This window comes from Oncorhynchus mykiss, chromosome 15, assembly GCF_057628025.1.
Source record: "Oncorhynchus mykiss isolate SJ-2025 chromosome 15, ASM5762802v1, whole genome shotgun sequence".
NCBI classification, from domain to species: Eukaryota; Metazoa; Chordata; class Actinopteri; order Salmoniformes; family Salmonidae; genus Oncorhynchus; species Oncorhynchus mykiss.
Window position 1 is genome coordinate 8,938,200 of NC_143036.1, and position 12,913 is coordinate 8,951,112.

The following is a 12,913-nucleotide window of genomic DNA, read 5'->3' on the forward strand; positions in this document are numbered from 1 at the left end:
GTCTATCTCCTGTTTCTGCAGTGTGAGGCAGCCTGACGTACCAGTACACCCACTGGACAGGACAATAGTCTATCTCCTGTTTCTGTAGTGTGAGGCAGCCTGACGTACCAGTACACCCACTGGACAGGACAATAGTCTATCTCCTGTTTCTGCAGTGTGAGGCATCATGATGTACCAGTACATCCCCTGGACAGGACACTAGTCTATCTCCTGTTTCTGTAGTGTGAGGCAGCCTGACGTACCAGTACACCCACTGGACAGGACACTAGTCTATCTCCTGTTTCTGCAGTGTGAGGCAGCATGATGTACCAGTACATCCCCTGGACAGGACACTAGTCTATCTCCTGTTTCTGTAGTGTGAGGCAGCCTGACATACCAGTACACCCACTGGACAGGACAATAGTCTATCTCCTGTTTCTGCAGTGTGAGGCAGCGTGATGTACCAGTACACCCACTGGACAGGACACTAGTCTATCTCCTGTTTCTGCAGTGTGAGGCAGCCTGACGTACCAGTACACCCCCTGGACAGGACAATAGTCTATCTCCTGTTTCTGCAGTGTGAGGCAGCCTGACGTACCAGTACACCCACTGGACAGGACAATAGTCTATCTCCTGTTTCTGCAGTGTGAGGCAGCGTGATGTACAGGACACCCCCTGGACAGGACACTAGTCTATCTCCTGTTTCTGTAGTGTGAGGCAGCGTGATGTACCAGTACATCCCCTGGACAGGACACTAGTCTATCTCCTGTTTCTGTAGTGTGAGGCAGCGTGATGTACAGGACACCCCCTGGACAGGACACTAGTCTATCTCCTGTTTCTGTAGTGAGACAGCTTGACGTACCAGTACATCCCCTGGACAGGACACTAGTCTATCTCCTGTTTCTGTAGTGTGAGGCAGCGTGATGTACAGGACACCCCCTGGACAGGACACTAGTCTATCTCCTGTTTCTGTAGTGAGACAGCTTGATGTACCAGTACATCCCCTGGACAGGACACTAGTCTATCTCCTGTTTCTGTAGGGTGAGGCAGCCTGACGTACCAGTACACCCACTGGACAGGACAATAGTCTATCTCCTGTTTCTGTAGTGTGAGGCAGCGTGATGTACAGGACACCCCCTGGACAGGACACTAGTCTATCTCCTGTTTCTGTAGTGAGACAGCTTGATGTACCAGTACATCCCCTGGACAGGACACTAGTCTATCTCCTGTTTCTGTAGTGTGAGGCAGCCTGACGTACCAGTACACCCACTGGACAGGACAATAGTCTATCTCCTGTTTCTGTAGTGTGAGGCAGCGTGATGTACAGGACACCCCCTGGACAGGACACTAGTCTATCTCCTGTTTCTGTAGTGTGAGGCAGCGTGATGTACCAGTACACCCACTGGACAGGACACTAGTCTATCTCCTGTTTCTGTAGTGTGAGGCAGCGTGATGTACCAGTACATCCCCTGGACAGGACAATAGTCTATCTCCTGTTTCTGTAGTGTGAGGCAGCGTGATGTACCAGTACACCCACTGGACAGGACACTAGTCTATCTCCTGTTTCTGCAGTGTGAGGCAGCCTGACGTACCAGTACATCCCCTGGACAGGACAATAGTCTATCTCCTGTTTCTGCAGTGTGAGGCAGCGTGATGTAGCAGCACATAAACTGAAAATGTTGAAACCGACCATACATCACAGGCATTTTGCTGATATCGTTAATTATGATAAGTAGCCTATACTAGAGAACCGTGAATGAAATAAGTTTTCTAATGTCGTGACTTGACTTTAACATTAATCTGAAGACAGTTTTTTTTATTTATCTTATAAACTAATTCTTACCCGATTAAATTAATAATGTAACGATTAACTCATTAGGATCTGCGGCACCACGAGAGCGGTTCTTTAAAAGAGTTACTCTCTCCCTAATGAAACTCAAAAAGGTATCACATCTATAAACAGTCAACTTATTAATCATAACCTCGTATCATATCATCATTCTGAACAGTTGTAACTTCCTTGCATCTGCAAACATCCCATCCCAAACTCTAGGGAGTTTTTCCGGGCCAACGTGCTTCAACACCTGCATTGCTTGCTGTTTGGGGTTTTAGGCTGGGTTTCTGTACAGCACTTTGAGATTTCAGCTGATGTACGAAGGGCTATATAAATACATTTGATTTGATTTGACCTTACTTATAATTCAGTACTATACAAATCGGTTCAATATTTATTTACTAGCTAATTAAAGGGTAACAAAGGATAAACATACACACTTAATACGTTAAAAACAGGTCCCTAGCGGACTGACAACAACATGGCTGCTTGTTACAAAAGACATGGAGAGGGCGAGAGAGAGAGAGAGAGAGAGAGAGAGAGAGAGAGAGAGAGAGAGAGAGAGAGAGGGACAGAAGCACAACGTTGGTACATTTAGAAACTACTCTCACTAATAGTATTCCTAAACTTTGCACACGAACCTCCACCTGCTTGGAGTAAGAAATCATGAATGTATTTACGTGAGATGCCTTGTTTAGCCGTGTATCTCTCTCGGAAACGGGCAGCCTTGGAAAGGGGGTTTGGGCCTTTTCGCGGCACGCTTGTAAGGCTCTGATTGTCCAAAAGAGTTCCAACAAGTCTTCTGTTGTTAATCTCTGTATTTGTCCTGTATCCGGTGACTTGTCCTCTAGTCCTGAACAGAACTAGACAGTTGATTTTCCTTCCATTTGCTCTGGAAGATACCTCTTTGAAAATGTGCTAGCCAGCTGTGTCGATGGTTCCCAGTGGGGTGATGAGAGTAGCGTAATATGAAGGTTTGAGAATAGTAGTAGAATGGTCCCACTTAAATTCACTTTTCTAGATACTTTACTTAGGACAGCAAATCAGCCGTACCAGTGATTGTCAGAGAGGTGAGTTTATCGTCTCTACCTCGTGTTGATATTCAGAGTTTAGACCACTTTTAACGTGTAGCTGCAGCTCTACGTATATCTGGTCTGGTATGTTAATTCTTAACCCATAATTTTATACAGTTTGTTCAAAAGTGGCGGTTCCGTCAGGCTGACACGCTCAGGTCTCTGACCTCACTCAGGTGCGTGACTTGTCACTCTGCAAAGTTTGTAATTTATAAAAATCTCTTATGGCCCCTAAAATCATATCCCTTTCTTAACAAAAACATTTTCATCATTTTCATATCACGTGCACACGCATAGGATGGAATCTTCATCCATGCTGTGGGTATACTTTCCAAGTTACAGTATTTCCTCCATAACATTTTTAATGACATCACAAAATAACAAACAAAATGACGTTAGTGTTCTATAGATCGCATCTGACCATTCTCCATGTTCTATGTTAGAAATATTGTTCCAGTATCCACTTTAGAACATGTTGAGTTTCAGCGGGAAAAGGTCTGTTGAAACAAAAGACATTGGAGAGGGAGAGTTGAATGTTCTACCTTGATTTACAACAGGGCACCGTGAGTTGTTAAACCCCACCAGGTCCTGCGAGTGAGAGGGGGTCTGGTTAAAGTCAGTAATTGCAAACCTGATCTGGCCTATTTGGATCCTCACAGGACAGTCATGACACTAATATGTGTTATTGTTAATGATGGAAAAATCGATGGCTAGCACTAGTTAAAAGGGTCAATTAAAAAAAACTGTGGTGTATATGGATGTTCTAAACTTATTGTTCAATTTATCGTTAGCGCATTAATTCCGTCGATTTATCATGAGATTTTTCTCGATAGGCCCAGTTCTACTGTCAAACATAGATCATATTATGATGTCACTTAGCCTATGTGTCTATTTCTATATCTAGTCTGTGGGCTACGCTGATCTATGTCTCCCTGCTATAGATCCATCATCACGGTGAGGGGGACTATGGCCCTGTTGCTAGGCGACATGCCCCCACAAATCTATTCTCTCCTCTACTGGTCCTGCCATCAATATACAACTAAACACCAGAATATTTCATTTCACTGACAGTAGATATTCATCACGTGAACCAGGTTAAAGACATAATATTCTAGTATTAGCTGTACTGGAATATCAATACGAGTTTGTATACAGAGGGAAAATAGAGGAAGAATCCAAACATACACACACACTCATGTGAGTGCATCTCTGCCAGGTGGTGGATGTAAACAGGGCACTTCTCTCTGTGTGACTCCTTATCAGTAGCTCTGGGCCATGGTGGTACTACTGCCCTGGGCCATGGTGGTACTACTGCCCTGGGCCGTGGTACTACTGCCCTGGGCCGTGGTACTACTGCCCTGGGCCATGGTACTACTGCCCTGGGCCATGGTACTACTGCCCTGGGCCATGGTACTACTGCCCTGGGCCATGGTACTACTGCCCTGGGCCGCGGTACTACTACTCTGGGCCATGGTACTACTCTGGGCCATGGTACTGCCCCTCTCATCACCCCATGGGCCAGCCTCAGCTTCAAACCTGTCCCGGTCCTGAGCTGCCTCGTCACCCCTCACGGCAAAGCTCCAAGACAATCACAGACTACAAAAGGAAAACCAGCCATGTCACGGACATCAACATCTTAATTCCAGATAAACTAAAAACCTTCTTTGGCGCTTTGAGGATAATACAGTGCCACCAACGCGACACGCTACCAAGGACTGTGGGCTCTCCTTCTCTGTGGCCGACGTGAGTAAGACATTTAAACGTGTTACCCCTAGCAAGGCTGCCAGCCCAGACGGCATTCCTAGCCGCGTCCTCAGAGCATGCGCAGACCAGCTGGCGGGGGGGTTTACGGACATATTCAATATCTCTCTATCCCTGTCTAATGTCCCCACATGCTTTAAGATGGCCACCATTGTTCCTGTACCCAAGGCAAAGGTAACAGAGTGTGTCAAATTGGAGGGCCTGTTGTTCGAACCTCTGGCAGTCTCTGTGGGGGTGCCACAGGGTTAAATTCTAGAGCCGACTCTTTTCTCTTTATATATCAATGATGTCGCTCTTGCTGCTGGTGATTCTCTGATCCACCTCTAAGCAGACGACACCATTCTGTATACATCTGGCCCTTCTTTGGACACTGTGTTAACTAACCTCCAAACGAGCTTCAATGCCATACAACACTCCTTCCGTGGCCTCCAACTGCTTTTAAATGCAAGTAAAACTAAGTGCATGCTCTTCAACCTATTGCTGCCCACACCCTCCCGTCCCTACTAACATCACTACTCTGGACGATTCTGACTTAAAATTTGTGGACAACTACAAATACCGAGGTATCTGGTGACACTGTAAAATCTCCTTCCAGACTCACATTAAGCATCTCCAATCCAAAATTAAATCTAGAATCGGCTTCCTATTTCACAACAAAGCATCCTTCGCTCATGCTGCCAAACATACCCTAACATAAACATATAAAACTGACTATCCTACCGATCCTTGACTTCGGCGATGTCATTTACAAAATAGCCTCCAACACTCTACTCAGCAAACTGGACGTAGTCTATCACAGTGCCATCCGTTTTGTCACCAAAGCCCCATATACTACCCACCACTGTGACCTGTATGCTCTCATTGGCTGGCTCCCACTACATATTCGTCGCCAAACCCACTGGCTCCAGGTCATCTATAAGTCTATGCTAGGTAAAGCCCCGCCTTATCTCAGCTCACGTGTCACAATAGCAACACCCACCTGCAGCACGCAGTCCAGCAGGTATATTTCACTGGTCATCCCTAAAGCCAACACTTCCATTGGCCTTTGCAACCAATGACTGGAACGAATTGCAAAAATCACTGACGCTAGAGTCCCTCTCTAACTTTAAGCATCACCTGTCAGAGCAACTTACCGATCACTGTACCTGTACACAGCCCATCTGTAAATAGCACACCCAACTACCTCATCCCCATATTGTTACTTATCCTCTTGCTCTGTTGCACCCCAGTATCTCTACTTGCACATCATCATCTGCACATCTATCACTCCAGTGTTTATGCTAAATTGTAATTATTTCGCCTCCATGTCCTATTTATTGCCTTTACCTCCCTCGTCTTCTACATTTGCACACACTGTACATAGTTTTTTCTATTGTGTAATTGACTGTACGTTTGTTAATGTGTAATTCTGTGTTGTTGTTTTTGTCGCACTGCTTTGCTTTATCTTGGCCAGGTCGCAGTTGTAAATGAGAACTTGTTCTCAACTGGCCTACCTGGTTAAATAAAGGTGTTCTCAACTGGCCTACCTGGTTAAATAAAGGTGTTCTCAACTGGCCTACCTGGTTAAATAAAGGTGTTCTCAACTGGCCTACCTGGTTAAATAAAGGTGTTCTCAACTGGCCTACCTGGTTAAATAAAGGTGTTCTCAACTGGCCTACCTGGTTAAATAAAGGTGTTCTCAACTGGCCTACCTGGTTAAATAAAGGTGTTCTCAACTGGCCTACCTGGTTAAATAAAGGTGTTCTCAACTGGCCTACCTGGTTAAATAAAGGTGTTCTCAACTGGCCTACCTGGTTAAATAAAGGTGTTCTCAACTGGCCTACCTGGTTAAATAAAGGTGTTCTCAACTGGCCTACCTGGTTAAATAAAGGTGTTCTCAACTGGCCTACCTGGTTAAATAAAGGTGTTCTCAACTGGCCTACCTGGTTAAATAAAGGTGTTCTCAACTGGCCTACCTGGTTAAATAAAGGTGTTCTCAACTAGCCTACCTGGTTAAATAAAGGTGTTCTCAACTAGCCTACCTGGTTAAATAAAGGTGTTCTCAACTGGCCTACCTGGTTAAATAAAGGTGTTCTCAACTTGCCTACCTGGTTAAATAAAGGTGTTCTCAACTAGCCTACCTGGTTAAATAAAGGTGTTCTCAACTGGTCTACCTGGTTAAATAAAGGTGTTCTCAACTGGCCTACCTGGTTAAATAAAGGTGTTCTCAACTGGCCTACCTGGTTAAATAAAGGTGTTCTCAACTGGCCTACCTGGTTAAATAAAGGTGTTCTCAACTGGCCTACCTGGTTAAATAAAGGTGTTCTCAACTGGTCTACCTGGTTAAATAAAGGTGTTCTCAACTGGCCTACCTGGTTAAATAAAGGTGTTCTCAACTGGCCTACCTGGTTAAATAAAGGTGTTCTCAACTAGCCTACCTGGTTAAATAAAGGTGTTCTCAACTAGCCTAACCTGGTTAAATAAAGGTGTTCTCAACTGGCCTACCTGGTTAAATAAAGGTGTTCTCAACTAGCCTACCTGGTTAAATAAAGGTGTTCTCAACTGGCCTACCTGGTTAAATAAAGGTGTTCTCAACTGGCCTACCTGGTTAAATAAAGGTGTTCTCAACTGGCCTACCTGGTTAAATAAAGGTGTTCTCAACTAGCCTACCTGGTTAAATAAAGGTGTTCTCAACTGGCCTACCTGGTTAAATAAAGGTGTTCTCAACTAGCCTACCTGGTTAAATAAAGGTGTTCTCAACTAGCCTACCTGGTTAAATAAAGGTGTTCTCAACTAGCCTACCTGGTTAAATAAAGGTGTTCTCAACTGGCCTACCTGGTTAAATAAAGGTGTTCTCAACTGGCCTACCTGGTTAAATAAAGGTGTTCTCAACTAGCCTACCTGGTTAAATAAAGGTGTTCTCAACTGGCCTACCTGGTTAAATAAAGGTGTTCTCAACTAGCCTACCTGGTTAAATAAAGGTGTTCTCAACTAGCCTACCTGGTTAAATAAAGGTGTTCTCAACTAGCCTACCTGGTTAAATAAAGGTGTTCTCAACTAGCCTACCTGGTTAAATAAAGGTGTTCTCAACTAGCCTACCTGGTTAAATAAAGGTGTTCTCAACTAGCCTACCTGGTTAAATAAAGGTGTTCTCAACTAGCCTACCTGGTTAAATAAAGGTGTTCTCAACTAGCCTACCTGGTTAAATAAAGGTGTTCTCAACTAGCCTACCTGGTTAAATAAAGGTGTTCTCAACTAGCCTACCTGGTTAAATAAAGGTGTTCTCAACTGGCCTACCTGGTTAAATAAAGGTGTTCTCAACTAGCCTACCTGGTTAAATAAAGGTGTTCTCAACTGGCCTACCTGGTTAAATAAAGGTGTTCTCAACTAGCCTACCTGGTTAAATAAAGGTGTTCTCAACTAGCCTACCTGGTTAAATAAAGGTGTTCTCAACTAGCCTACCTGGTTAAATAAAGGTGTTCTCAACTGGCCTACCTGGTTAAATAAAGGTGTTCTCAACTAGCCTACCTGGTTAAATAAAGGTGTTCTCAACTAGCCTACCTGGTTAAATAAAGGTGTTCTCAACTAGCCTACCTGGTTAAATAAAGGTGTTCTCAACTAGCCTACCTGGTTAAATAAAGGTGTTCTCAACTAGCCTACCTGGTTAAATAAAGGTGTTCTCAACTGGCCTACCTGGTTAAATAAAGGTGTTCTCAACTAGCCTACCTGGTTAAATAAAGGTGTTCTCAACTAGCCTACCTGGTTAAATAAAGGTGTTCTCAACTGGCCTACCTGGTTAAATAAAGGTGAAATAAAAAATGTATTAAAACGTTCAAGCAATAACTCACCTACACTACACGTACACATACAGTACACATACAGTACACATACAGTACACATACAGTACACAAACAGTACACATACAGTACACAAACAGTACACATACAGTACACATACAGTACACAAACAGTACACAAACACTACACAAACAGTACACATACAGTACACAAACACTACACAAACAGTACACAAACACTACACAAACAGTACACATACAGTACACAAACACTACACAAACAGTACACATACAGTACACAAACACTACACAAACAGTACACAAACACTACACAAACAGTACACATACAGTACACAAACACTACACAAACAGTACACAAACAGTACACAAACAGTACACAAACACTACACAAACAGTACACAAACACTACACAAACAGTACACATACAGTACACAAACACTACACAAACAGTACACAAACACTACACAAACAGTACACATACAGTACACAAACACTACACAAACAGTACACAAACAGTACACATACAGTACACAAACACTACACAAACAGTACACAAACAGTACACAAACAGTACACAAACACTACACAAACACTACACAAACACTACACAAACAGTACACAAACAGTACACAAACAGTACACATACAGTACACATACAGTACACATACAGTACACAAACAGTACACAAACAGTACACAAACAGTACACAAACAGTACACATACAGTACACAAACAGTACACATACAGTACACATACAGTACACAAACAGTACACATACAGTACACAAACAGTACACAAACAGTACACAAACAGTACACATACAGTACACAAACAGTACACAAACACTACACAAACACTACACAAACAGTACACAAACAGTACACAAACACTACACAAACACTACACAAACACTACACAAACACTACACAAACAGTACACAAACAGTACACATACAGTACACAAACAGTACACAAACAGTACACAAACAGTACACAAACACTACACAAACAGTACACATACAGTACACAAACAGTACACAAACAGTACACATACAGTACACAAACAGTACACAAACAGTACACATACAGTACACAAACAGTACACAAACAGTACACAAACAGTACACAAACAGTACACAAACAGTACACATACAGTACACAAACAGTACACAAACACTACACAAACACTACACAAACAGTACACAAACAGTACACATACAGTACACAAACAGTACACAAACAGTACACAAACAGTACACAAACAGTACACAAACAGTACACAAACAGTACACAAACAGTACACATACAGTACACAAACACTACACAAACAGTACACAAACACTACACAAACAGTACACATACAGTACACAAACAGTACACAAACACTACACAAACACTACACAAACAGTACACAAACAGTACACAAACAGTACACATACAGTACACAAACAGTACACATACAGTACACAAACAGTACACAAACAGTACACAAACAGTACACATACAGTACACAAACAGTACACAAACAGTACACATACAGTACACAAACAGTACACAAACAGTACACAAACAGTACACAAACAGTACACATACAGTACACAAACAGTACACAAACAGTACACAAACAGTACACAAACAGTACACATACAGTACACAAACAGTACACAAACAGTACACAAACAGTACACAAACAGTACACATACAGTACACAAACAGTACACAAACAGTACACATACAGTACACATACAGTACACAAACAGTACACATACAGTACACATACAGTACACAAACAGTACACATACAGTACACAAACAGTACACAAACAGTACACAAACAGTACACAAACAGTACACAAACACTACACAAACACTACACAAACAGTACACAAACAGTACACATACAGTACACAAACAGTACACATACAGTACACAAACAGTACACAAACAGTACACAAACACTACACAAACAGTACACATACAGTACACAAACAGTACACAAACAGTACACATACAGTACACAAACAGTACACAAACAGTACACAAACAGTACACATACAGTACACAAACAGTACACAAACAGTACACATACAGTACACAAACACTACACAAACAGTACACAAACATACACAAATAATAAAACACATTCCAGCAGTTTGCAATGTGTTCTTCTTCTCCCACACGTTCTATTCACAACATAGAAACATATTTAACTATGTACCAGACATGTACAACACGTACATGGCAGAGTATTTGCTAACGTTCATGATGTCAACAACCCCCGTGGTGCAAGCTAGCTAACCTGTCCCTCACACATGAGCTGTGTTTGTGCTGAGCTAAGCAGTTCCTATCATATAACCCCTGAACTGTGTTTGTGCTGGGCTAAGCAGTTCCTATCATATAACCCCTGAGCTGTGTTTGTGCTGGGCTAAGCAGTTCCTATCATATAACCCCTGAACTGTGTTGGTGCTGGGCTAAGCAGTTCCTATCATATAACCCCTGAGCTGTGTTTGTGCTGAGCTAAGCAGTTCCTATCATATAACCACTGAACTGTGTTTGTGCTGGGCTAAGCAGTTCCTATCATATAACCCCTGAACTGTGTTTGTGCTGAGCTAAGCAGTTCCTATCATATAACCCCTGAGCTGTGTTTGTGCTGGGCTAAGCAGTTCCTATCATATAAACCCTGAACTGTGTTTGTGCTGGGCTAAGCAGTTCCTATCATATAACCCCTGAACTGTGTTTGTGCTGGGCTAAGCAGTTCCTATCATGTAACCCCTGAACTGTGTTTGTGCTGGGCTAAGCAGTTCCTATCATATAACCCCTGAGCTGTGTTTGTGCTGGGCTAAGCAGTTCCTATCATATAAACCCTGAACTGTGTTTGTGCTGGGCTAAGCAGTTCCTATCATATAACCCCTGAACTGTGTTTGTGCTGGGCTAAGCAGTTCCTATCATATAACCCCTGAGCTGTGTTTGTGCTGGGCTAAGCAGTTCCTATCATATAACCCCTGAACTGTGTTTGTGCTGGGCTAAGCAGTTCCTATCATATAACCCCTGAACTGTGTTTGTGCTGGGCTAAGCAGTTCCTATCATATAACCCCTGAACTGTGTTGGTGCTGGGCTAAGCAGTTCCTATCATATAACACCTGAGCTGTGTTTGTGCTGGGCTAAGCAGTTCCTATCATATAACCCCTGAACTGTGTTTGTGCTGGGCTAAGCAGTTCCTATCATATAACCCCTGAGCTGTGTTTGTGCTGGGCTAAGCAGTTCCTATCATATAACCCCTGAACTGTGTTTGTGCTGGGCTAAGCAGTTCCTATCATATAACCCCTGAACTGTGTTTGTGCTGGGCTAAGCAGTTCCTATCATATAACCCCTGAACTGTGTTTGTGCTGGGCTAAGCAGTTCCTATCATGTAACCCCTGAACTGTGTTTGTGCTGGGCTAAGCAGTTCCTATCATATAACCCCTGAACTGTGTTTGTGCTGGGCTAAGCAGTTCCTATCATATAACCCCTGAACTGTGTTTGTGCTGGGCTAAGCAGTTCCTATCATATAACCCCTGAACTGTGTTTGTGCTGGGCTAAGCATCACCAGTCTAGATCATCCATCGGTTTGCTTTACCTGTGATCACCTCCTCTTATCCTGGGCTCCCATCCACACCAGGGGGATCTCCACCTCCCTCTCTCCTCCCCCTATCTTCCTCCTCTCTCTCTCTTCCTTGGTTGATGGTGTGTGTGTGAGTGTGTGAGTGTGTGAGTGTGTCGTCGGTGTGTCTGTCTACTGGAAAGCCAGGAGGAACATGAGCACTACGTTGATGACGACGAGCAACATCATGATCATGAAGACCACCACCTTCTGAGTCTCGCGGTGGAGGTTGCAGCGTAGCACGGCGTTGAGGACGCCCAAACGCTGCCGGGCACGGTGAGCGCCACCGCCGCGAGCCATGTCATAGGCCCCGGCTGGGCCCTCACCCCTCCCCCTCTCCGTCTCTCTCCCCCTCTTCTTCTCCTCCTTCACTACTATCCCGTCGGACTGTCTTCCGCCTCTCTTCCTCTCCCCCTCCTACCGCTTCACCGCGAAGCCTCACCGCCTGTGTTTGAGCACTTCCCTCTTCTCTCTCCCTCCCTCTGTTTTCCGTGTCCTCTCTCTTCCTCTCTGACTCTCTACGTATTCAGGATGTGAGGTAGAGCTGCAGCTTTATTGTTACATTCATTTAGTTTTTTTCCTCCCCCGTCCTCTTCTGTCGTTCCCCCGTATCTTCGTTACGTCCACACAGCGCCCCTCTAACATGGCCACCCTTTTTATTTTCACATTAGCTTTATTAGAAAGAATGACAAAGCCAATGTTTTCTCTCCTCTCTCCCTCTCTGTCTCTCTCTCCCTCTCTGTCTCTCTCTCCATCTCGCCTCTCTCTCCCTCTCCGTCTCTCCGTCTCTCTCCGTCTCTCTCCCTCCGTCTCTCTCTCTCTTTCTCGCCCG

The 12,913-nt window shown here is 43.8% G+C and overlaps 1 protein-coding gene and 1 long non-coding RNA gene across 7 annotated transcripts in view; one reads left to right on the plus strand and one right to left on the minus strand.

Annotated features, from left to right (window-relative positions):
- The window catches only part of LOC149977374 (uncharacterized), a 934,188-nt gene that overhangs the window by 684,909 nt on the left and 236,366 nt on the right, over nucleotides 1-12,913 (plus strand). The window lies entirely within an intron of this gene.
- LOC110489553 (rho guanine nucleotide exchange factor 4) overlaps nucleotides 1-12,913 on the minus strand; it is a 169,960-nt gene that overhangs the window by 60,893 nt on the left and 96,154 nt on the right. Inside the window, exon 1 of one of the 6 annotated variants that reach the window (XM_036945715.2) lies at nucleotides 12,289-12,449. The exons of the other annotated variants lie outside the window; for them this stretch is intronic. Within the exon in view, the coding sequence (XP_036801610.2) occupies nucleotides 12,289-12,381 (93 nt within the window). The 5' untranslated portion in view covers nucleotides 12,382-12,449. Of the gene's footprint in view, nucleotides 1-12,288; nucleotides 12,450-12,913 lie in introns of those variants that run through there. 6 annotated transcript variants of the gene reach the window in all.